A 26,520-nucleotide genomic window follows, 5' to 3' on the forward strand; every position below is an offset into this window, starting at 1 on the left:
GACAAAGTGCGATGCCGCACCGTGGATCACCCATCACCCATCATCATCGTTATAAACATTATACGGCCATCGTATCATCATCATCATCATCAGCATCATCATCATCGTCATGGCACCGTGGAGTGGGTGGGCATTTGGAGTGAATCACGTGCTTATCATAAAGATTCCGGGCATACCAAAAATTCAATCAGATAATACGTATCTGACGACGTTTAGTCAATGAACCTGTTAATGGGAAATTGGGCTATCCTTTTTTTTTTTTATTTTTTTTTATTTTTTTTTTATAACTTGTGAAGAATTACGAAGAACAATTTGAATGCGGATGCGACTTACGGTTTTGTCATCTACTTGCATAACGTACGTATGTATATACAGGTATAGTAATTATTGCAACTCATAAAAATTTTGCAATTTGCTACGGAATTTCTGCAACTACAATCAGTTTTGACGTAGGTCGTTGGTTTGCGGTTGAGCTATACAAATGTACTGACATATTTCGTCTTTCGTAAGTCATGTACGCAAGCGGTTTTTTTTTTTAATAAATTTTTTGTGTGTAGCGAACTGTTCTCTGTTTTAATTTCGAAGAATTTAATCGACTCCATTCCGTTCGGCTTTGTGCTTGGCAAAGAGTTGGTGTAAAGCGATAAAATGCTATTTGCGTCATTTGGTCTGATAGTTAACTATAAAAAGCAAGCTGGGAACTTATTTATAAGCTGAATAATGAACACGATACAAACATGGGCAGAGCTATTTAATTTTGTGCATATTTCAACGGGAACTTTACAGCTTGTAATTGTTTACTAAAGACTGCTGCCAGTTTAAAACCATACAATTTATTTTTTAATTGCCTGTATTAGATCTTCAACTGCACTTATTTCTAAATAAGTGCTTGTACTGCAAAATTTAATTATATCTTTTGTTTCGGTAAGCTTCATAAATTTGATCTTGAAAAAATAGTTATTGCTTAGTTGTTTTCCGGGAAAAAGTTCCTAGTCAGCTGGGTTTTTTTTATTTATTATTTGGTTTTTTCGGCGATAAATCACCGATTCCTCCCATTGTGCGTCAATGTCGGTGTGTGCGTGACTGTGCGCTTGTAGTGGTGCTCGCAGAGTGCTTTATTGCATTGGGCTCGCATCGCCTGTCAGTCTGTCACTGTGTGTGCTGGTGTGCGTGCGCCTCTCTGTGTGCTCGCGCGTGTGTGTGTGTGCGGCGTATCTGTGTGCGCTCAGTGCTCTGTGCTCAAATGCAATTTACAATTACGCGCGGCAATTGGAGCAGCTACCGTTGTGTGCGTGCGTACGTGCGGGATCATTGCACATTGCGTCAACGTTTCAAGATCACAATTACAATTGGCCCGACGCAGTGGCAGCAGCACCAAAAAACCCATCTCAAATGCGAGAGAACAGTGGCAAAAAAAGCAACCGAAAATTGTAAGGCACACAATTTGCCGAAGAAAACTATCAACAATACGAGTAATAAGACCAAACGCCCGCCCGCCCCCACAACAGCTGCTCTCCGTTGCTGCGCCACTCCACCATTCCGCGGCTCAACGATTCTTCTGTACAATTCTTCGAGCCTCCCCTACCCCCCGCTGCTCTTCTCGGATTCTTTGCCCCTCCGCCGGCCCGCTGGAAAAAACGGGCAGAGCTGCAGAGCCGCAGAAAGCGATTTCAGTTCGGCGACGGCAGCGCACAGGTGCCATTCGGAAAGTGCGGACGTAGAATGTTTGCCGGGGATTCCAGTGGAATTTTCACCTATAGTTCCACTCGAATTTGTCTCGACGCCAGCGTTAGTAGCGCGTTTCGGCGGAACACAGATCGTTTTTTCCAACACCATAACCACCTTTTCAGTTTTGAGTCTTTCAATCCTTCAATCACTATCATTATCAATTCCTTCTAATCACTACCCAACTAAAGTCTTCACTACTTTCTCTTTCTACTATCCTTTTTCTAACTGTTCCCATCCTTCCTTTTAACTATCTACACACACTGACTCCTAACGGAAATCTTCACTGCTTTTATCTTTCTACTATCGTTTTATCGCCAGCCTTTCACTTTTATCTCGCTTCTAACATTTATCATTCTCCCTTTTTTACCATCTCTTAAAGTATTATACAGTACTGCAGAAGTAGTACTTCATTCCATTTTTCATTTTCAACACTTTTTCCAAGTTCTCATAACAGTTAACTTATCACAAATCGCATTACACTTTTTTTGCATATTCCTGTGGCATCTTTGCTGTTCTAACGAATCTCACTCTTACTTCATTAGTCTCTTTGCTAACCTGGTATATATGTACCGTTACCCACCTCTTCCCGCGATCCAGCCAATCCATCCATGTGAGATGATGAGTGCGTGCGACGGCGGTACGGGAACGGTTTCGCGAACGTCTGACGCCCCCGCTTTCCAATTCGATGTCATGCCAAAGATAACGACGTCGCCGTCGACGTCGACGACGAAAGCGTCGGCAGCGAGGGCGAAAACGAAAACGACAGCAACAACGACAACGCGGAGAACGGTTAAAATTGAAAATAAATGGACGGCGGCAGAGGCAACGGCGTTCAGTTATCAGCGGACAACGGAGCCGATTGGAGCTAGTGCCCGAGCCAGAGCCACAACCAAAGCAGCAGCTACAGCCAGAGCAAGAGCAACCCCAACTGCGGCCACATCCAACCAGCGAAGTGGCGTTGGTAATCCATGTGAAGTGGCATCCATATCCGAGTTGGCAGTACGCAAGGCGCAGTTGAAAGCGCAGTTTTTCGGCAATCAAGTGGGTGGATTAGCCCGCGAAAGCGAAACGAGCAGCAACACTAGAATCACTCGCACCACCACCTATCGCACTGCTTATCCCAGCTGCAAGACGGAACGAGGCAAGCCGGTGCAACAGCTGATCGATCAGTTCCAGGCCATGATTGTCCAGCAGCAACAGCAGCAGCAGCTGAGCAACGAGGGGGAGCCCAAGACGCTGCCGGGAGCCACTGCATCCAATTCGGACGAGGGCTGCAATGTCACCGGCGGCGGACTGAGTCCCTATAGCAGCGACAACGAGGATAACAGCCTATCGCCAAGGCAGCGCAAAATGAAGGTCACACGCTGTGCGAGCAGTGATTCCGCCCTGGGTCTGGACGTGGACGATGGCGGCATGGATGTGCCGTTGCCGCCCCAACGCCGGATGACACTGACCGTAACGGATTTACCCCTGCGACCGGCTCTACTGCCACTGGCCGAACCCACAGCCCTGCCAGATTCGCCACTGACATCGCCCACCGGCGGTGGCAATCCGAGCGTGGGTGTGCCCACCAAGGTACTGCTCGAGGAGCGAGTGGTGGCCGCACCGGGATCGCGACGTGAATCCACCCAGAGCTCGTACAGCGAACTGGGCGGCAGTGGACTGCCGCTGGGCGTGCGCTATGTGCGCACACCATCCGTCGTGGTCAGCGACTATTCGGATGACATAACCGCCTGCGGCATCAGCATGGAGGAGATGGAATACTTTCGTCTGCAGCGGGCGCGTGGCCAGCGGCGCTGTTCCCTGGAGGCGGGGCATCACAGTCATAGCGCTGCACATGGCGCACATGGACACGGTGGATCGGGAGCGGCGGGAATGTCGCCGGGATGTGGCAAGGACGATGGCCAGTCGGATGTCAGTGCGGCAAGCAGTTGCAGTAACCTCTACTATTGTGGATCCACCATTTCTGCCCTGGATGGCGGCGAGTGCATCGTGAATGGAGTCCGAGTGGCGCTCGCCAGAAAGAGCAGCACCCAGAGCAGCAGTCTCAGTCTCAGCGACGAGGAGGAGGATGAGGATGACGACGAGGATCGCGACGAGCAGGATCGCGATGTGGATGATCGCGATGCGGAGGAGCTGCTCCAGGAGGATTACGAGCGGGGGGATCGCGAACGTGAGAGGGAGCGCCAGATCAGCGAACTAATGGCCGCCACGCAGCTTGGTGATCGTCAGCGGGATCGATCCAAGAAGGTAGGCGCCCGCGATGACGTCACAAACCAGGGAAATCTCAAACTAGACTAAAGAATTCGGGGTGGCGAAACGGACAAGTAACAAAGTGGAGCAGCCTAGTAAATTTAATATTAACCACTTTTTTTTTTTTTACAAATATTATTAATGATTGTTTGTGTTGTTATCGAAAGCATAAAAGAGCAGTGAATGAGGGCAGGTCTGAATGGCAGCGAAGGAGATAAGCAAGTTGGTGCATATACACAGGGAGAAACGGGTGCTAGAAAAAAGGTGGCTTCATTTGAAAACAATCTATTTTGCTCTAGAGCAGTATTATACCGTTTAGTTTATGAACTGCAAGACCATTGTAACTATAGAAAAAGACTATGATAATAAGACTTTTACAGTACACATATCTATTAAATATAACAAGAAAAAAAAAACAATGAAAATCCCTTGAACTGCTGACTTGATAATGCGAATTACTAAAGTTTCATCTCGTTTTAAAGATGATGAGATCCTTGGGTCTTGCTCTAAGATATATAGGCTCAAGAATGGTAATCCCCGCCTTTTCACCTAATGGTTTTTCCACCTTGCATATGCAGATCCCTTCTTTCAGTGTATGCGTTTGCTTAAAAGGCTGTTAATTAATTAGATTTTTATCTTATCACTAGAATGAGGTTCTGTTGCTCGGAGAAGTCGTTTTGTATTCTCCGCTTTCCGTTCGCTACTATTATTATATTTTTTTTATTTTTTTGAGTGTGAATGCGAACGATATGGTGGTGATGTTAAAAAATAGGGGGTGCCTTGATAAAAAAAAAGTATAAATCTACCAAAATACGAAAACCTCGGATTCGTTGGTTCATTTCGTTTTTGTTTTGTATCTAGAACTGGAACAACGACAAAACAACGGCGGCAATAGCGCGGAAAAGAGCTTATCTTAGATAACTGTATACTGTATTATAGATAAATATTATGTACATTTATAAGCCAGCACATATTTACCTTTATATAATGGCATCTTTTTTGTGGTTTATTCCTTTTGTTGCTGTTACTGTTGTGAGCAGACGGCGAAAAGTTTGTAAAGCAAATAAAAGTATTAGAAACCGAATTTTCGGAGTCATGATAACGATAATAAAGCAATTCACCTGGATATCTCATCGTCCATATATACATACATACATACATATGTGTATATGCAAGAGATATGGATATGTGTGTTGTCTGGTCGTATATGTATGTGTGCCTATGTATGTATGTGTTTGGTTAATAATTTTACGCGCTTATCAAGCGGGTTTATCTCCCTGGCATTCATATAGTAGTATATGGTATATATACCCTCGCCGCCGACAAAAGCAATAATTGGAGGCATCCCAGAAATGGCCTGTTCTTCTATATTTTTTTTAAGCCACGGGCATGTGGCTTATTTATGCTTAATACCATATACTATACTACTATATAGTCTGGTTATATCTATGATGATCCCATCCGCCTGTCTAACACAATTGTATTATGCCCTGTCTTTGTTGTTTTTTCTTAATTTTTTTTTATTTTTATTTTTTTTTTGTGGCTTATCTTTGGGTGATATCACGCATACGTCACCGTTCCCATTAGGATTCGCATATATGGTCTATATGACACACGAGCCCTCGTGTCGGTGGGGATTACTCTATAAGTCCCGGGGATTGTGTTTACAAGCACCAGCACTGTTGATAAGAAAGTATCTCAGAGATGGCGAATTTTCTGCAAGCATAATGATAATATTGCACACTAAATGACGACTTGTTTGTATTTTTCTTGAAATTCTTTTCAAACTACCTCAATATGAAGTCAAGTTTTTAGTCTATAATCAAATCTGTGCAATTTCTGACCCAGTTAATGCTTTTATCGCCACATTTGCATACACTTTTTATTCAGCCTCCAGTGCTCTGTAAGATACACTTCAATTTGATTAGCATGTCATTACAAGTTCCTTGCCCATTTGAATACGATTCTTATTCAACTTCCGTCTCTGGCTTATATTTTTTTTTTGTTATGGGAATTGCCTTTGATTTGCCTTAGATTCCCTCGTGAATATGCTTAATAAGAACATACGCAGTGATGTGGCCTTGCTAAACGGCGAACCAACTTAATTTTGACTGGAAAAACCCATCTAGTTCGTACTTTTACGAAATCATTTAGTTTATTTATGAAATTGTTATTATTTTGCTGCTCAGTCCAACTGCTTGATGCCTATGAAATTCCAATGAACATGCCATATATCTGGTATTCCTATCTAATTCCACGAAACGACCTCAAGTTTCATTCATATTTCGAGTCGTAGAAGTTGGCGCATTATCAGGAATGGATATACTAGATCATGCATACATACACACATACATATATCATCAGACCCATGATGCTGGGCATTTGTTAGCTTCGCCCGATATCTCCACTGTTTGGTTTGGCATTCCTGGGACCCCCATTTCCTGGTATCCTACTCATCCCACCCAGAAGAGCCCAACCCATGCCTGTCACCGCGCCTTATCACAGTTGTCATTATAGTTTGGATGGGGCGATCTTGTTTGGGTTATTCTTCGCATTCCATTTACGCTTCGGGATGTTGTTTTCTCTGGCTCATTTCATCGAGATGGAAACTTTGGAGCTTTGAGGACTGAACCGAATTGCCCGAGGCTCGAGCCTGTTTCTTCGTATTGTTTTGCTATTGTGGACACTGCGGCGTGGGCTTCATAGAAATGCCTTTTGCTTACTTAAAGATAAAGCCTCTGTGTGGGTGCCAAAGTCAGCGAGAATATCGCCATTTGGTCCGCTGACGTCGCTGTGACGTCACTGGGCCGCCTTTGTTTTCAAAAACCCCATCACCCTCCCCCACTCCAAATCCGATCCCCGTCTTCTTTGTACAACATTCGAGGCATGATCATTAATAATATCGTAGCACTAAAGTGCAAAGTCAGCGAGCGAGTCTTTTAATGGATGGAGGAGTATCTTCTTTATGAAGCGCAAAATATTGATACAAATTATATCATAATAAACAGGAAATGTGACGCAGATACATACTGCATATAGGATGTGCAAGAAGAATTCCTATAGAGTATATATATGATATAATATTTATTAGATTAATTAAACATTCGGAATAAAGCGCCTTACTGTGATGTCTTCCAAATGGTTTAGATAAAAAGATTTCCACACATATTTTTGATGAGCTCATTTATGGCGTTTGATAAGAGTGCAATTTAGCCACTTTAAAGATTACTTAATGTATATTTAAAGCCGCAATAAGATAGTGTCTATATGGGGAATTGTCAATAATGCACTGATAAAAAGTATAAATTAGGAAAAAGTGTCACAGTGAAAGGCATTGTACATATATTCATACTGCTTTAAGTCAATTTAATTTATATCTTAAAGGGCATATAAATATAGTATTCTATAATGAATCAGTTGATTGAATATCATCCGTAAGATAAGATATTAGGTTTTAAAAAATGAAATTAGTTTCTCTAGTTTTCGCATAACCATTTCCATAAAATCGTGTATTTGAACTTAACGCTTTTGCGAACAGCAGGCAAAAGCGGTTCAATTTGGTTCCTTATTGGTTTTGTTAAGTTTGAAACTGGTTAATATTCCTGTGTAAAATGAAATGTAAAGACTTTCAGGATTTTCAAGATGTTATAAACCTATTTAAATGGCCAGTAGCAAGTGCTTCGATATCATCTATTTGAGGAGAAGCGTAGCTGATCTTACTCTGACGTCCAAGCAACATTTACCACCATGATGGGATCGTGTGGTGCTATTTGGTTTTAATAGCTTTTATGGTCTCGGTGGGTCGTGCACATCCGTCACAGTCCGATCAGCCAGTGCCAGTGCCAGTCGCAGTCATATTTCCAGACCCCAAACCCCAGACCCATTCCCAGCGTCATATCTAATCAACACATCGTCGCGAGCGACGGACACAAAGTGGGTATCTCGGGGGGAATTCGTCAGAGGAATTGAAATGGAAATGGGTATGGGTATGGGAATGGGAATTATGACGCCCACTAATTGTGTGAGAAATCGATTTAGCGGCGAGATCTTTCCGCTGACATCTCATCCCCGTCCCGATCGCACACAACCTCATGTAAGTCGTATCTGGGAGTACTTTTTGGTACAAACCGTTGACCTTCGCTCAAGCGACAACTTCCGTTGACGTCAGCAGTTGTCGCCCATCAGCGATCGAGGCGAAGATCGTCACAAGTAAATTATATTGCACCCCCCCTTCCCCTCTTCCCCTGTCGTCCACATTCTTATCCCCCTGCCATGAGGCCCTTTTACGCCCTCCGGACGCGTCAGAGAATACCCTCAGGAATTGATGACCAAGTCCAGATACCCTAGAAACTGAAGTGGGGGGCCATATCAGGCAATCGTACTTATGGTGTAGCCTCAAACCGAAACATTTCAAAATCAGGAGATCCATAAATCTTAAAGGTTTTCGAACTTTGTCAGTGAGTCATTTGGTTTATATACAATTTTTTAATAGCTGTCTTTGAACTTTGAGCAAGAAAAATGATTCATAATTTATAGGTTTACCTATTTATTGTAATAAATTCGGGTGTTGCCTATCGAAATAATCGACAAATGTTGCATTTGCATTTTGAAGGCGCGTTTATTACCACAAAATTGTGTTATCTTAGCAATTAGTGGAATTCTGTGTTGCTGTCGAATAAATGTCGTTAATCGAAATAGACGGCAATTAAAGTCTGCCGAAAATCAACAGAGAATGTCATAACTTATCGGTTTTTATCAATCGCAGCGCTGGCTATCAAAATTATCGGTATTTAAACTCGAGAAAAACACTGATTGATCGATTGTTGTGGAAACGGCGAACAACTAGCAGTGAACAAGTAAACACAAGAATTGACATTAATTGATTTTACGAGTCAAAGTTCATTTCATATGAAAAGTGTCATCAGACAGAAGATTTGTACACATTCTTCTCACAAAAGGCTACTTGGAAAATAGCTCTTAGTCCAATCAAAGGTTCAATCCTGAATCCTGAATCGGAGTTAACTTCGATTGTAGGGTGTACGCAATTTGCGTCATTTGTTCTTGTCGAAGTTGTTTGTTGGTCTCAGTTTTTGTATTGTTTTTCAGCTGGTTCTCCGATTCCAAGGCTAGTTTTGTTTGTTTCTCGTTTGCAATTTCCACTGAATTGTATCCGAGTCGTCGATCTCGCGGGACAAGCCATCTACACAGTAAGAAATTGTTGTCTAGCTGGTACTATGTGAGAGAAATGTTTGTATAGAGCTAGGAATTATTAAACACTTTGATGGGAAAGTTTGTTTTTAAATCTTAGCATATTCGAAATGGCATTTGTATTGGTTTAAATAGTATATTTTTGTAGCATACTTTTGAACACATAATCTTGAATACTTCAATCGCATAGTTAAAATTTGTTTGTATTTTGTACATGTATCTTCTGCTTAAAATGATTTCTTTCGGTGCACTGCAGCTTGCGTGCCGGCATATTTGTCATTCCTGTAAGTGCACGCAGTTGCCCGTCCCTTCTCAGCCCCCAGCCGCAAGCTAACCCCTTCTGCCCCCCCTTTGGGACCCATTAAAGGTTATGTAGCCGTGTTGCGTGTCCCCAAGCGATGGCACCCGAAACACACGCGCCACCAGCAACATGCAACATGCAACATACTCGTGGGATGGGCTTTGATTTACACTCGACTGCTGCGTTTTCGTTTCCGGAATATCTTAGTTCTTAACTGAATTGGATTGGCAATAACCAGAATTTCCTGGTTTCCCAAGGGGCGTAAGTAATCGCCACAACAAACCAAAAATATTTGCTTAATTCGATTCCAGTTAATTGCAGCTGCACTCACTCGGAAAATATAAGTGCACTTAATCAGATAGCGCAGACATCTCTTTGTATTCGAATTAGATTAAATTAGGTGCTATTTTTAAAGATATTATAGAAAATATAATTATTTATTTTTTACAACTTAACACCTTTTTTATAATTGGTTGCCATTTTGAGATTAATAAACGTAATTGGCACATGTCAAGGATGATAAAATAGTGTCAAAAATAGATATGCTGAATTTTTCCACGGCAGTGCAATAAAAAAAAATTAGCAAATATTTTAATTTGCCTCAATTCACAATTCATTACCGCCGTAGCTGCGAGTACAGTAAGGCCCCCAAAGACGCACCCTAAACGCGAACATGTTTTGCCAATTGCTGATAAGGCGCAACAAGCGCACTTGTACAAGGCAATAGATATCGCCTTCTAATATTAGATGGCCACAGTGGAGATAACCGAAGGAACAGATAGAGAAATCGGATAGGTTTGCCATTGATGAAGGAGTGGAGGAGGGGTGGGGGCAGGGGGTAGGTGGAAAATTCGATTAGAGATACACTGAGAAAATGGCGTTGTGGCGCTAAAAAAAGTGTATATATAATAACATACCAACTGTAGTAAAAGATAACAAAAAATGGTTATAGATACAAATGTATCTAACTATCTTTTAGCTATCTTTAAGTGATAGAGATACTTAAAAAAAACTCAAATATATTTCAATATTTTTTAAAAGCCTAATTTTTAATTTTCTTCAATTAGCTGCAACACCTTTTTTTATATATATAACATAACAAACTTAGTAAAAGATAACAAAAAATGCTTATAGATACAAATGTATCTAAATATCTTTAAATATCTATCACTTTAAATGAAACTCAAATATATTTGAATTTTTTTTAAAAGCCTAAATTTTACTCTTCACCAGATTAACGTAGTTAATTTTCCCTTTTTTTATATAGGCTTTAGTCCGTGGATGTTTCATATTTTATTGCCCATTTCCCGCATTTGGACCTGCGAGAATAGAACACTTAATTTTTCAGTCAACTTCCAATCCCAGAGCCCGCGTCTCATTCCGTATGTATCTTTGTATCTTTTTGCGGCTTCACTTCAGTTGCCATATGACAGGCTATGAGTATGGGTGGCAGCTAGGGATTGGATTTTGAATCCGATTGGGATGGAAATTGGTTGGAATTGGGCACTCCGTCTCCATATCCACATCCACATCCATGACCATATCCACGTTCACTTCCAGCTGCCTGCTTATCGTTTCAAGCCATCAGAGCGACTCCATAAAACACTTAGTATATCCATGCCCCCATTTCAGGGGCGTGGCCGGCAGGGGGCGGGTGACAAGTGGTCAATTAATAGCATACAAATATTGTGACAGCCGTGCGCTCGTCATAAAGCCAAGTTATACCCTAAAGGGGCTATACATCTACATATATATACATATATAAATATATATATATATATATATATATATATATATATCGCAGGGCGGGGAAGATGGAGAGCTACCGATTAGAGACGCCGGCAATTTGCATTATGCAAATCAAATGGCAGCGGCAATTTGCCGCCGCAATTAGTCGCCTTGTCAGAGGATCGGCGACAAGGAGTCCGACTTTGCGTTTGGCCCTACACTGTAAGAAATTAGCTAAGAAGTTGTTTAGATAAAACATGGGATATTGGCACCACATGCAGCACATCTTTGTAATTGTTAATAAATATATAACATAATTCACATTTTTGTTTACAAGAATTTGATCTTTAAACACAATATATTTATATTTATATTTATTTATTTACAATTATCTTACAGATACATTTTTAATAATATCTGTGCTATGTTCTTTTGTAAGTAACTTGCGATAAAAAACAAACTTTTTCCATTGTATGATTGAATTTGGCTAAAAAACCTTATCTATGATCATGTTATAAAGTATCCAGTATTTATGGTGTTTGTTTCTGAATTAATGTGCAATTGAATGTGTTTAATGTGCACTTATTTCTGTCAGTGTATTAGGGAAACTGTCACTGTCAAGGGCATCCAACAGACCCTTTGACTTTTCTCGCCGGATTTTCGCATGTTTCAATCAGCGTCATTATTCCATCATGTTGCCGCAGTGTCGCCGCCTGATTTATGTGGCGATTAGCTCCACTTCCAGATGGCTTAAGGACCAAGGATAGTTAACCACGGAACTCCCTGCCAATCCCCCATCCCCCCTGCTTCCTGCATGTGTGTGCATACGATCGTTTCAGCGCCGATCAGTACTTCGCCGTTCAACTTCGTTGTGCGGCAGCAATCGGTTGTTAGTTGGATAGCCGGATAGCTTTGCTTGTTGCCGCTGTAACGGCGATGCCTCAGTCGCCCGAGTGCCGTTCCAAAGTCAACAAGCGGTCGATCGCAGCTCCGATCCTATTCGTTTCGATACGCACCCATATACCCTAACTTATACCAAATACCATACGATACGATAAGAACATAGAAAACAAAAAACTCGTGAAAACAATTTTTTGTGCTCGGTTTCTTTACGTTTATTTACTTTGCGTGGCATTATATCGTTTTTTATTTATTTAATTTTTTAATTTTTTTGTACGCGAAGATGGAGGATTCCCATTGAGTGGGTTTTCGCTGTATGCTTAAGTGTGTGTGTGTGCAGCAGGTTTATCCATCTACCAGAGATAGCATAGATATATATATGTGCGTACGAGTATATATTTTATAAACTGACCCTAGGGGCCAGGTGACCACTGCAGACATGCAACTACCATAAACAGCAGTTGCAGTGGCAGTTGCCTTATGGCTTTTATGGTCGCCATACAGTGGACACTGCGGACAGAGGGACGCTGTTACAGTGCGAACAGTGGGGCCTACGAGGCGCCGACAAAGGCATTAATCAGAAGTCGATAAACTTTGACATGCAAGCGGCAGCCGAATGAAGCGATCTTCATAAATCAAAGCGGGCCAAAAGCAGCGGAAAATATGTATGGGAAAAACCCGTAGTTCTTCTTTTTCTTTTTCTTTTTTTCTTTATTTTTTTCAAAAAGGGGGACCTCTCATTTGATTTATGGCCAGTGCGGCGTACCGCCAACAAGTTAATTGAAAACGAGGCGTGACAGTGAAATTTGCCACCGCACGCCAACGGCCAAATATATATACATATATATCTTTATATATATATAGCGAGCAAAGATGTCCCGCCGATCTCAACTGGATCAGCGAGTAAAATCTCGCATGGAGAGAGGGAGGAGCAGGCACTTTTCCAAATGTGCCACTAAACTGACAGATTTGGCCATAATAAAAAATTTAAAAGCCAAATACAAGCCGAGTCTGTGGAGTCTGGAAAATAAGTTGCCAACTTTAATTTATTGTGACATAACGGTATAATCTGACATAAATTATTGATAAGACGAGCGCCCATAAAAGTACAAGACAGTTGGCTGAAGCAATACACAACAGGCAAACAAACGGGTGGGCAGCGGTGGTTAGGGGCTGGGAAAACCGAAGTGGGGCGAAGGAAAAGCTGGAAAAACTGAAGCGAAAACCAGCAAAATGGCGGGGAAAATTGTCAAGGGGGCTGGGAAAACAACACGAACTTTATTTGCTCTATCGAACATGGGGAATCCAATGATAGTAGTATTAATTGCATTATTTAACTTACCATTTATTATAATATATTTAATTCATTGCTCAATAAGCTCTTAAATTCTGCTCAAAAGATATACAAAAAATACTTTCTTATGAACATATAGATAGGTGTAACCCCTAGCAAACCCTTTTTTTTTCTGACCAAGGTGTGCCTTATATATCTGAAAATTATATATTTGCTGTATGAATGATTTGAAAAATGAGCAACAAAATAGTAACTATTCCTAATATTTTCTGCGACACAACTTCACTTAAACTTTACGTTTTAAAGTGAAACTATATATATTTATTCTAAGTGTGCTTTTGAGTGGTTAATGATTTTGAATTCGAATTAAAGCGCATTACCATATTATGGCAATTATTGCGTATTATTTTCATATTATTACTAAATGCCATTATTATTTAATAGTTCCAATCCCACCGAATATTCGATGCTTTGTGCCCGCTCAATTGTGTGCTTAGTATATATTTATTTATTAGCGTAGATGATCTGCCCGACCTGGCCATTAAATCGTACTATATCCATTTCGGATTTATGGTCAGGGTATAACAACGGCCAAAAAGTGCGAGCCAGCCCAGGCCGCTTATAAATCATTTGGCTAACAACAACAACTGGTCGCGGCTGCAATTGGAGTTGCAGTTGGATCTGGAGTCGGAGTTGCACACGGTCTTGGCAAAAGTATCTTTTGGATCTATTATTTAACTTTTATGTGCGCATAAATGCGACGATATGATGCCGATGACGACTTGAAAACTAAAACTGGCTAAGGAGGCCCGAGCCAGTTTAAAACCAACCGACGGGTTGCAATTTTCCATTTTCAATTTTCCGTTTTCAACGCAACTAAATGGCGGGGAGGTTGAAATAAAAATGAGGTGGAAAAATAAAATCTCGACCGTGTCTGCTGCACTTTCATGTTAATTAACAAGAAACTTTTATCAGCACGCCGATTAAGCGAATGCCACTTCTAACGCCCCAAATCCCAGATCACACCACCTCTCTCTTCATCCGAGGATATGGTATCATGTGGCCCACCAATCCACCAATACTCCAGTCCACCACCCCATCCAGCCATTCAGATCCATTCAGATAAGCGGCCGACACACAACAAATTGTGGTCCATAAATTTGTGCGTTTTTCGCGAATGTCCAAAGAAGCCACGCAAAAGAAGATAAGATTGGAGCTTGTGTGCGGAGATCGTAGATCGGAGATTCCAGATCGCAGATCATTGACGGAATTCAATATACCATATTGATATGGTTCGTGTCGGCCGCAGAAGATTGCGTTGATTACACTAATTTGGCCAATTTATAAGATATCTCAAGTCGGACTGAAATGGATTGCAGTGATTAGCGGCGATTGGGAAATGGCCAACTGAAAGATAAACATAATTTAGCAATCAGCAGCGGAAATTCACCCGAAGAGCGAGGAAATGGATTGAAATGATTAATTTTATTAAGCGCTCCAACTCAAAGTAGACTATACAACATAAAAACAAGGGCCTGTCAGCCAAAATAGATGGTAGTCATTAATTTCGAATTTTGTAAACTATTGGAGGTCGTCAATTTTGTGTATGGGCGAACTATGGATTATTTTTAATGGCTGATCAATTAAAGTAATCTCTTGTGGCCCATAAATTATAGCTTGTCCAAAGAAGTCATGGCAAGATATGTGTGTTTTCAGCTATTTTGGGTGGCGGAGTTCAATATTGAAATTGAAAATGTCAACCGAAAACCGATTAAAATGATTTATTGGAAAGTTTAGTTTCGAGGCGGAGATAAACTGGTATGAATGGGTGAAATGCTTGAATTATAAATATATAATTTACAAAAGTGGCAAAGGCTCTTTAATGATTTTTACTAACTATTTATATTTTAGAAAAAAGAAAACATTTTACTTACACCAATTTCCATATTTTTCTTGCAGGTATGTGCCAACTATCGCTTAGCTAAAAATAGAGATTATCGAAATCTCGATTGGAATTAGAAACATATCGCGTCGCGAAGGGGCAAACGAAAGACTTAGGCAAAGAACTCGCCGCCTGCGGAGGTGGACGGAGGAGGACCAGGAGGAGCGGCAGAGGGAGCGGCAGGAGGAGCGGCGGCAGGAGCAGGAGCAGGTGCAGGTGCAGCTGTAGGTGCAGCAGCCGCAGTGGGCGGCAATCGCCTGGCGGACATGGCCCTGTATCCATCCTCTTCGCGGCCGCGGACGCTCATGGAGCAGCTGCTGGCCCGCAAGATTGAGGCGGCTGCCGCAGCGGGCGGCGCTCCCTCCACCGCTTCCGCAACTCCTACCGCTTCCGGCTCGGCCACGCCCACGCCCTCGCCCACATCAAGCAATCCGCCAGCGGTCGGCGGCATGGCCGCCCTGCCCATGCCACTGACCCTGGGCCTGGGCTTGGGCCTGGGCATGGGCGTAGTTAGCCGCCTGCGACGCACCGACTCCTTGGACTCCACCAGCAGCCTGGGCTCTCTGGCCTTCGGCGAGGACGTGTGCCGCTGCGACGACTGCCTCCTGGGCATCGTTGATCTCTACGTGATTAGTGCCTCCGAGGCGGCGAAGAAGAAGGTAAGCCATCGCGGTACTGCTTTAATATTGGGTTCGGGTATTTATCGACGATTTTGTAAATTACTTTCTTGTTTCGGTTTATTTATAACAAATGTCTTTATATTTGTGTACAAGCTACATTAAATAAGTAGTTTAAGTTATTCATCTTTACTTTACATATCTTTAAATGTTATACCAAATTACTGTTAGTTCCAATGAATATCTTCTAGATGAACTAGTATACTCTTTAAAAACCATAACCGTTATTAAGCTTTTCAATTTTCGCCACGAAAGCTCCAACTAGGGAGGTTGTCTCCGCTACAATAAAGCTCTTAATCTGCTATTAGGTTTCAATCAGTGTTGGCAGAAATTACAGCTAAAAAACAGTATAATCAAAATAAACTTAAAATGGCCCCGCATTTTCTTATTACGTTTTTATTGTATTTATGAGTGTGACAACTAGATGTTAAAAATATTTTCAAATGCAAGTGAAGTTCTTTGAATTTAAATTGTTTATAAACATTGTACAGAATACAAATATTTGTATTAAATTAAGAGAATTATATGATATTATGGTCTGGCTATTTATTGGCTAAAAGCACAGCGCTGGCTTGGACTCTTGGACCGGTCCAGCCGGAAAGCTCCACTTCCATCCCATTGACGTCACTAGCATCTGAGATAGTGATCTCGAGAAAGAGAGAGGGAGGGAGAGAGAGCGAGTGAGAGAGAGCGAGACAGGGAGAGCCGCTCATGCGTAAAGCGTGGATCGTGTGAAAATGAGATCGTTCAACTGATAAGCGCAATGGGAGCGGGAGCGGAGGCGGGGAATCGGGAGTGGGCGGAGGCCTTGAGATTCGTGAAGATTCGCAGAAGAGAGCGATCTTAACTCAATCTTCTCTTCCCAGGAAGCTTAGCAAGAAAGATTCATTATAGATCTTGCGACGATGAAGATGAAGATCCATATTGCTTATGCAATTTGTATTAAATTTTCGTCTTTTAATGGCCCTAAACTTTCTCCCAGAGAAAGTGATTTGTGAGTCATATTTAATAAGGATCTTGGCGGCGATCTTACGAAACTTTTCATTATTGTTTTCTTGGCAACTCCTCTTTAGCTCTTCCCCATTTTGTTTATTTACATTTAAGCCCATGTTCGCTGATTTACAAAGCCAACTTACCCAGTTCCCACAAATAAACAATGATATGCAATTATTCGTATAACAATGAACAGACAGCATAGGGCAAACACAATATTAGGCTGTGTTTTTACGTTTTCGCAGAGGGGAAATACACAAATCGTGCAATCTGTAAACATTTCACTGAAATTTGCTGATTAATTTGGTGGAAACTTCCTTTCACATCGATATTGATGATACAGAAAAATTAACAACTGATTGGTATGTTTTCTAAACGAAAAAGGAATTCTGAGAAAGGAGTCACTTTTTTTTGAAAATATCAAGCAAGCAACTCGATCATATCGTAATGGCATTTTCCGCTGATCTTGTTATCATTGACGTCACGGCCCGATGGCCTTGATCATTAAACTACGTCATCTCGGGTGAGTCTAGGCCAACTAATGAGCTTTGTTCCCCAGGTTGGGACCCCTCTCTCTTCCAGGTGATAATTTTGTGCCTAGGTACACTGGAAAAAATTCATATTTCAATTGGTTCAAATTCCTAGCTACAAAATCTTGCAGTTTGTTTAGTTTGGTATCTTTAGTTTGTGCTTAGCAGGTTTAAAAGGTAAAATATAATATTTTCTTATAAGCAATAATATATAACGAAATGAGGGTGCTCTTAATAGGTTTACCTAATGGCTTACCTAATATTTTAGAATACTTTTTGAGTTACTTTTTGAGATATCTGTTTCAATATCATTTCATGCTGTTTATGTATGCCGTCTGAACTTATCATATCATTTTCCGATATCAAATGTGATACTCGGTCATTTTTGTCAGTGCATATGTACATACATATATCACCCCCAAATCCGACTAATCTGCCTTATCAGTCTGAGCTCGCGGATTTCGGACTGGATTTCGATGGGATTTATTGGTAGGACTCCCGTAAATGAAAGCTGATGCTGCTCCCGTGTTGCTGCTGCGGTTGCTGCTGTTGCTGTTGCTGCTGCGGTTGTTGCTGCTGCTGCTGCTGCTGCTGCTGTTGTTGCTGCTGCTCATCGCCGGCGGAGCTCTCAGCGAGTTCGGTTCGGTTTGGCTCGTTTGGGTTCCGTTTTTTTAGAGCAGAGTCGACCAGTTGAGCTTTTGCTGCGATCGCGTGCGGCTGGCTCGGGGTCTCGTCTGTGGGTTTTTGTCATTGTTATTGTTATTGTTATTGTTATATTGCTATTGGTAGTGCTGTTGCCCGTATCGCCGACTTTCCGCGTGTGCTTCCACATATCTCTCGCCGCCGCGTCTATATGTACATGCCCACATATATATATATATATATATTTGTATATCAATTTGTATATCTGTGTTTTCTGAGCGCCCCTCTCTGTGTGTCAAGCCAATGCCAGAGACCGCGTCAAACGGCCCACCAAAATACAAAAAAAAAAAAAAAATACGAAAAAAAAACACACACAAAAAATTAATAATAAACAGCAACACAGCCCAGCAGCAATATTATTAACCGAGCTGTATTCCGAAAATATTATAATTTTGTTGCCAGTTTGTTTTTTGTTTTTAAACAATTTATTGCCTTTGGTTGCGTGTGCTTTTCACATTATGTATTTTCATTTTGAATTCAACAGCAAGCCGCAGAAAGAAAGCTGGAAAAATTCCACTAAAATGTATAAATGTTCTTAATTAACAGTTAATTGCTAAGAGGTGTGTGTGTGTGTGTGTGTGTATTTCGAAAAATTTAATTTCTAGTCAAAAAAAAAAACCCTACAATCCGAATCATACATGTGGCTCTGTATTATCCCTAAATCAAATACATACACTCCAAATATTTAAATAGTAAAATAAAAGCCTAGTGAAAGATTGCACAAATGATTAAAAGATTAATAAAATCATTCTTAATTGAATGCTAACTGCTATATTGCGTGTTTATTCTCAATTTTAATAGCATTCCACTGCACACCACTTAAAAATGAAAGCTTCAAAATATACAAAATAAAAAGTTAACAGAAAAGGTTTAGAACCTTTTTTTTTGAGTCTTCAAAACAATGGGCAATAAAATGAAATTTCGAAAAATAAAAAATTTCTTCCACTTTCGACTTAAATGAAAATGAATTGAATTACTCGTGTGCATGTGTGTGAACTTTTTTTTTACTGTGCCTTCTTTCCAAGTCAACCAAACATTTCAACAGAATCAAGTGGCAAGTTGGGGAATCTGCGATGTGTTGCTGCTGTCATTGTAAAGTGTGTTAATTGAAGCACGCGCCAAAGCCACCAAAGAAGCGAGAGCGAGAGGGAGAGGGAGAGCGGGAGAGAGAGAGAGAGCAAGAGTTGGAGCGAAAGAGAGGGCAGTCAGAACTCTTATACTAGATGACTGAAATAGCGAACTGACTTTTGCTCCGAAAATCCGAGTATTCACATTTATGTAAACATTTACACACTATATAAACGACGACGTCAATGAGTACGCCCCACCCTCACCACCCACCCCACCCAAACAAACCTACAGCCACCCCCAACCCCCTGAAACCCCCTCCAATGCAAAGTTAGGTGCTACGCAATTGGGGGAGCAGCACCACCCACCCAACAGGCCATATCCAAAAAAATTTAACGCGAATTATATAATTGAAGAGCAGCAGCAGCAGCACCTTCAGAAATCGTGCTCATTTGCGTACGCACTGCGAATTCGGCAATTGAAGCTCATTAAGTAGCCGAAAATGGAACTAAATCACCCCAGCACCCCACACCCCCACCCCCCATCCCACCCAGGTGCCTTAATTGGTGCTTGATCGCTTCAATAACATCCGCCCAGCCACCCACATTCGCAGCCCCACTCACAATTGGAGGCCCAAGACCGTATCCGAATGCGAATCCGAATCCGAATCCAAAGCCACAGCCAAAATCCATTCTGTGCGTCAATGGCACACCGAAAAAAAAATAATAAGAAAAAAACGATAATCAATTGGGGTTGTTAATGGCCAACCAAAAAACGCATCGAATGTTGTACAAATAGCTATCTTTCAGAGAAAAGCTATTATTATATTAAATTGGGCATGATCAATTTCCGAAATTGGTGCATAAATTTCAAATCTTAAAAAAAAAAAAATTATTTGGTATTTATGAACTAATCAATTTGAGCTGCAATCTGCGCATTTCAATTAATTTTCTGACATTTCATTAAAAAAATGCAGCGCAATATTTTCCAGTGCACAAATAGAAGAAGAGAAACAGAGACTCACACAGAGAGAAATTGAAAGAGCGAGTAGTTGAGGTGGCAAAGAGCGAGAGGGCGGTGGACAACAAACTGTTTACTTTATTAATTTGAAGCTTTTGGTAGTTAACAAAAAAAAACTGAAGAAATAGTGAGAGAAATTGCGTTATGCGAATGTGAGTGTCCATTTTTTGTGAGAGTGGGTGGTGCTGTTAATTTAGGGGGGTAGTGGGTGGTGCGCCCACAGGGGGATGGTTGGCAAGTGGGGGTGGCGAGTGCATACCAAAAAAAAAACACATATGTGCACACACGATCCGATGTATCTATGTATCTATCTATATGCATAGTACACAGCGCGATATATCGAGTCGTTATCGTCGACGTCGGTCTCGGTGTTTTTGTTGCTCTCTTCGTTGTTGGTGTTGACGGCATCGAAGATTGTACAATTGTTTTTATTAGATAACGAGCAAATTTGTATTTAAGAACGGATCGCAATCCGAAACCAAGCCCAGCTAGATGGAAATATAATGCGAATATATATTGGAAGATAAGGGAAGGAAGAAAGGAATGGAATATCATATGATCGATTATATATTATTGGGAAAACTCAAAGAATCCTAAGTTCTTTTAATCTTCTTTGGCTTATTGAATAGCATATCGCTTTGCTCTTTATAACTAACTTTATAAATAACTATTAATATACAAGCAGCAAATAGCATTGGTTTAAGAAATATCACACATACGCCATGTATGCCCGAGCTATTAATAAACAACAGAGTTGGCAAAAGATAGAGAGTAGGGTAAATCGCAGTCTTAAAAATTGTAGTTGCTAATAATATACACATTATTAAGGCTTAAGTATAAAGAAAGCCATGCCAAGCTTAACTTTAGTTCGATCTAAGATCTTTGTGGTCAAATACTTTGAGCCCTTATTATAGCCCTGTTTTGCAGCCATATAGCTGAGATAAGATCTCGTTCCTTATGATATATACCCACATCTTACTGATAACTTAAAACCAGAAAGATATCATTAATTAACACGCTAGGTAAAACTGTGTAGTAACTTTATTAGAGCTCTGAATATTCTGGAATTGCTGATAAAGTCGAAACCCTTGTCCCACTTACTAGCACTTAGTATTCAAGCCCTTGCAATTGCAACCCTTGACTTGAATCAGAATTAGATAAGCCAAATGTATAGTAGGCGATCGCCGAGCACCGAGTAGTATTACAAAGTACGTTAAGCGGAGAGATCTATGGTTGATATGGGGAGTACCAAAGTTCTCTAGATGACGGCGAAACAGGCTTGTTGTTGTGTTGTTGATATTGCTGGTGTTGCTTTGTTGTTGATGTTGCTGGCGTTGTTGATGTTGCCGGTGTTGTGTGGCTCATGTTGCTGTTGGTGCTTCGTTATCGCCTCACGGCGACGGCGTCAACATTTGCAAATGACGTCAAATGTTATAAAGAAATTTCAGTTCGCATATACATGCCTATGTATTGGTATTTGTATGGCAGGAGATATATATGTATATATACATATATATATAAGCGAGTATTGTTGCTGTTGTGCACTGGCGTAACTGGATAGCCGCGTCGCTGGCATTTCCATTATTATCATAATGTGCTGTTCGATTTGGGTTTCGGATTGGATTGGATTGCCTTGCCCGACTCTGGGCGGTTTCGCTTGTGGTTGCCGCTCGATGGTGTCGCTGTTTGCTAGTTGGTGCCGCTGGTTGCCGATGTAGCCGGTGACCATTGGCCAGTTTGACCATTTTGCCAGCTTCTAGCTTCGGATGCCGCAGATGGAGCTGCCAAGATGCCAACACGCTCCGACAATGCCTACTTAGTTTCGTCTATCTTTGCTTTTTGCGAACTGCGTTACATGGCACATACATATGTATGTGGTAAATTTAATCAATTTTGATTGATGTGTGCGCATTACAGCAGCAGCAGCAACTGCAACAAACACATCTATATAAGCCCAAAAGCAGTCAAAAGCCAAAGACTCAGCTGCAACGAAGCGATGATTCCCTGATCAAGAAGGGATTCAGCGTACTCCAAAGTGGAACTATAGGAACTGTCAGGTGAAAGTAAATCCTCAATAGGCTTTACTGGGCAAGCAGGCAGATCTAAATGCTCTATAGACTCCCATGTTCAGTGACTTGATGGAAGGGTATCTGGGTGGCTTGGGGATCCATTTGATCCGCTCAATCGCTCGTTATGATCGTGGCGGGGAAATATGATGTGGTTTTTAGGCGCGAACGGGTTCGCAAGTGCGCAGAATGCGAAGTGCAGCGACTGCTCAGCTCTCCAGCTCTCTGACTCCGATCTGTGTATCTCAATCTTCGAATTTTCGTTACCCAATTTGCAGAAGTACATACATAGTTGCATTCGCTACCAGATACCGCCACTGATGCACTTAACCGAGTGCCGTGGGCCATAATCCATGTAAGATGTCCGTGTGCGCCCTCAGCCAGCCACAGCCGCCGAATACACCCAATCAGAATCAGAAGCAGAAGAACGGGCCAGCGAGATTACCGGCCTTGGCAACCGGAAACGGAAGTACAAGTGGCATAACACTGAACGGCAAGGCCAAGGGCTCCGTAACGCCACCGACGCCGCCGCCCTCGCCGCAGGTACGGATCTACGAGGACTTCGACAGGATGAGCGCCAAGGAGGTGTACTACAATGAGGCGGGCAAGAAGGTGACCGTGAAGCTGCTGCACTTCCCAGACGTTCCGCCCGAGGAGATATCCAAATTGAAATTCGACGATGATGATGACGACGTCGATGAAGAGAAGGAGGATGGAAATGGAGACGAAAACGAAAATGGTGACGATGACGATGGCGAAGACAAGGGCGAGGAGGCCGATGAGGATAGCGATTCCGGACGCAGACCGACATCGGCGGACAGCGAGGATGCGGGCCAGAAGTCGGAGACAAGTGGCGGTGCCAGCAATGCCACCGCTTTGCCCAGTTCCTCCAAGAAGATCTTTCGCCGCAAGCTCTCCGGCAACAATATGCAGCCACGGAAATGCAGCTTGGCCTTCGCCCAGGCCCATGGGATTCGCCAGCGGGCGGAGAAGAAGCTATCGATGCCGACCATTAGCATTACGGCCAATTCGGGCGAGCATGTGGCCCACAATTGTGGCCTGCGCCTGAACTTGGGCCGCAAGCTGTCGCAACAGCATTCGCTGCCCCTGGGCTCACCCACCTCGCCCGCATCGCCAACGAGTCCGGGACCGCGACGATCGCATTCGCCGCTGGGCCAAAGTCTGTGTCCCGGCTACATCCAGTACTCCAAGTCGCTGCTGGAGGTGCCCATGCCACGGGACTACGGCTATGCCAGCAGCGATGATCTCAGCTCCGAGTGGGACTCGGATGTGTCCACCTCAGCGGCCGGCTCGGCAACGGGATCGGGATCGGGTACCGCATCCCAAGCCACCACCGGCAAGAAGGTAGGATGGGTAGCCCGATATATAGATAGATCCTATCTCAGGATAGGAGGGTTTGTATACATCTGTGTACATACTCTGTGTTAAATTATATAAGTTACAACCGAATTTATAGATCAAAAAATAAGTTGGTGTATCCACGTGATTTTTCCGCTCGTGTTTTCACATGTGATCGAGTGATAACAACTCAGCTGAAAAATCAGGGCACAAAAATGGGTCATTAGCCAGCTGTCTCATGCAAACTGTTTCGTTTCCAATAAACAAACAAAACTTAATTAGTTAATGCATTATTAGCGAAATGTAGCAACAGTCTGTAACATTATTATGAACTATTTACTAATTGATTTAACGTATTATTCTCGCAGACTTTGTACACTTATATTATAAGATGGAAAATGCTGATATTTCTAGCATCGTCTTGAGTAATCGATTTGCCCACGATTCTTGCAGAGCTCCGGCTGGCGAAAGATCCGCAACATCGTCCAGTGGACGCCCTTCTTCCAGACGTACAAGAAGCAGCGCTATCCATGGGTCCAACTGGCCGGGCACCAGGGCAACTTCAAGGCGGGTCCCGAGCCGGGCACCGTGCTCAAGAAGCTCTGTCCTAAGGAGGAGGAGTGCTTCCAGATTCTCATGCACGATCTGCTTCGGCCCTATGTGCCTGTTTACAAAGGTCAGGTGACCAGCGAGGATGGCGAACGTGAGTGGGCAGTTGTTATTATTCTTCTAACTATATATTCTAACTGTTATAATCCTGTGGCGCAAACAGTCTACCTGCAGCTGCAGGATCTGCTCAGTGACTATGTACAGCCGTGCGTGATGGACTGCAAGGTGGGTGTGCGCACCTATCTGGAGGAAGAGCTGTCCAAGGCCAAGGAGAGGCCCAAGCTGCGCAAGGACATGTACGACAAGATGATCCAGATCGACAGCCACGCCCCCACCGCCGAGGAGCACGCGGCCAAGGCGGTGACCAAGCCACGTTACATGGTCTGGCGGGAGACCATCTCCAGCACGGCCACGCTGGGATTCCGCATCGAGGTGGGCTTGAATTTGAATTGAGTATATTTATAAACTTGAATAGCCACCCCAAAAATCGAAACCATTCAATTTACATACGACTATGTGGATGAGAAGCGTGCAAAGTGCACATCCTTTAAATCGAATGATAACATTAATTATTCATTCAGAAAAGGTAATGGAAAGCCATTAATTTAATCGTCTAAACATCATTCGCAGGGCATCAAGAAGAGCGATGGCACCAGTTCCAAAGATTTCAAAACGACGAAGTCACGCGAACAAATCAAGTTGGCCTTTCTCGAGTTCCTCAGCGGTCACCCACATATTTTGGTGGGTATTCAAATTAGCAAGCATGCCCAGTTAAATGGCATTAACTTGGGGATTCCCTGCGCTCGTCTCTTTTTTTCTTTTCTTTTTTGCATACAGCCCCGCTACATTCAGCGTTTGCGAGCCATAAGGGCCACCCTGGCGGTATCGGAGTTCTTCCAGACCCACGAGGTCATCGGCAGCTCCCTGCTCTTCGTCCACGACCAGACCCACGCCAGCATATGGCTAATTGACTTCGCCAAGACGGTGGAGCTGCCGCCGCAGCTGCGGATCGATCACTACTCCGCCTGGAAGGTGGGCAACCACGAGGATGGCTATCTCATCGGTATCAACAATCTCATTGATATCTTTGTGGAGCTGCAGGCATCCATGGAGGCGGAGGCGCATGCGCAAGCGCAGGCGGAGGCCATTCAGTCACCCGTTTCTGGCGGAGATCCAGCAGCGGAGACGGGTGAAGAAAGCAAACCCTAATGGGAAATCTATACATTTCTACACGGAGGTTTGGGGCTGGGCCCCGGAGACAAAGACATTTCCAATTTCCGAATCGATTAATCCCCAATTCCTAGGCTAAGTTATACTTTTTTTTTTTGTTTTTTTTTCTAACAGTTTGCGTACATTTAACCCCTTAAGTTTAAAATCAAAGACTGAAATCACAATATGCATACACATATTTTTACTATGTACGATATACGCGTACATATACATATATAGGAGATATATAGCCTGGCCTATATGTGCTGCTGCTGTAGTGTAATTTATTTATCCAAAAAAAAAAAAAATTCACGTTTGGCGAATCCTAGAGATACCCAAATGGCTGGAGACAATCCCCACAAGGCAGTTGAAACTGTCGATCGTAACGATACGAAAAGTAACTAAGAAATGAACACCCAACACGCAACAAGAGCTTAGACTAAGTTTTTAATATAATGGTTATGCGACTACCTACTAAATACTACTAATTGTGCACTATTAAATTCAGTTAAACCAGAAAAACGAAAGTACTTGTTTCAATTTATTTGTGGAGTGAGCACAGAATTGGCCAAGCATAATAAATATAATATATTACTTGCGCCAAAGTGGAATAGAAATAGTTATTATAAACAGGAATCAGTAGGTCTATGGACTCACTCTTAATGCAAATTTAAAAAAAGCGCGGTTTTTTCATTTTGGCGGCAAAATGATGACCAGTGTGACCGTTAACCTTATGGGCCCGATTTATACTAAAAGTACTGCTCAGTACATATTATCACACATTATTTATTATTAGTAGTTGTACTTGTTACCAAGACTATCAAAAGTTATTAAGTGCTACTATGTCATAACTTAAATATTAGAACTTACCAATTAAAATGTAGAATCCACCTTTGAAAAGCGTGCCAATATTCGGTAGATGGCGCTTTAAGC

General features: G+C 42.3%; 1 protein-coding gene across 7 annotated transcripts; it reads left to right on the forward strand.

The window, feature by feature from the left end:
• The first annotated feature begins 1,377 nt into the window (after positions 1–1,377).
• LOC6618660 (inositol-trisphosphate 3-kinase A) lies at positions 1,378–26,114 on the forward strand. 7 transcript variants are annotated; one of them, XM_032725760.1, is made up of 6 exons: positions 1,679–1,788; positions 2,271–3,978; positions 24,223–24,472; positions 24,542–24,810; positions 25,009–25,119; positions 25,216–26,114. In XM_032725760.1, exons 2-6 carry the CDS (start codon positions 2,293–2,295, stop codon positions 25,585–25,587), a joined length of 2,688 nt encoding a protein of 895 aa, XP_032581651.1. In that variant the 5' UTR covers positions 1,679–1,788; positions 2,271–2,292; the 3' UTR covers positions 25,588–26,114. The 7 variants fall into 7 exon arrangements, with proteins under 7 accessions (XP_032581652.1, XP_032581651.1, XP_002042917.2 ...); XM_032725765.1 differs by lacking the exons at positions 1,679–1,788; positions 2,271–3,978 and adding exons at positions 12,175–12,499; positions 15,372–16,013; XM_032725764.1 differs by lacking the exons at positions 1,679–1,788; positions 2,271–3,978 and adding exons at positions 18,220–18,290; positions 22,689–23,775.
• The last annotated feature ends 406 nt before the right edge of the window (positions 26,115–26,520 follow it).

The sequence above is a fragment of the Drosophila sechellia genome, chromosome X (assembly GCF_004382195.2).
Source record: "Drosophila sechellia strain sech25 chromosome X, ASM438219v1, whole genome shotgun sequence".
Taxonomy (NCBI): Eukaryota; Metazoa; Arthropoda; class Insecta; order Diptera; family Drosophilidae; genus Drosophila; species Drosophila sechellia.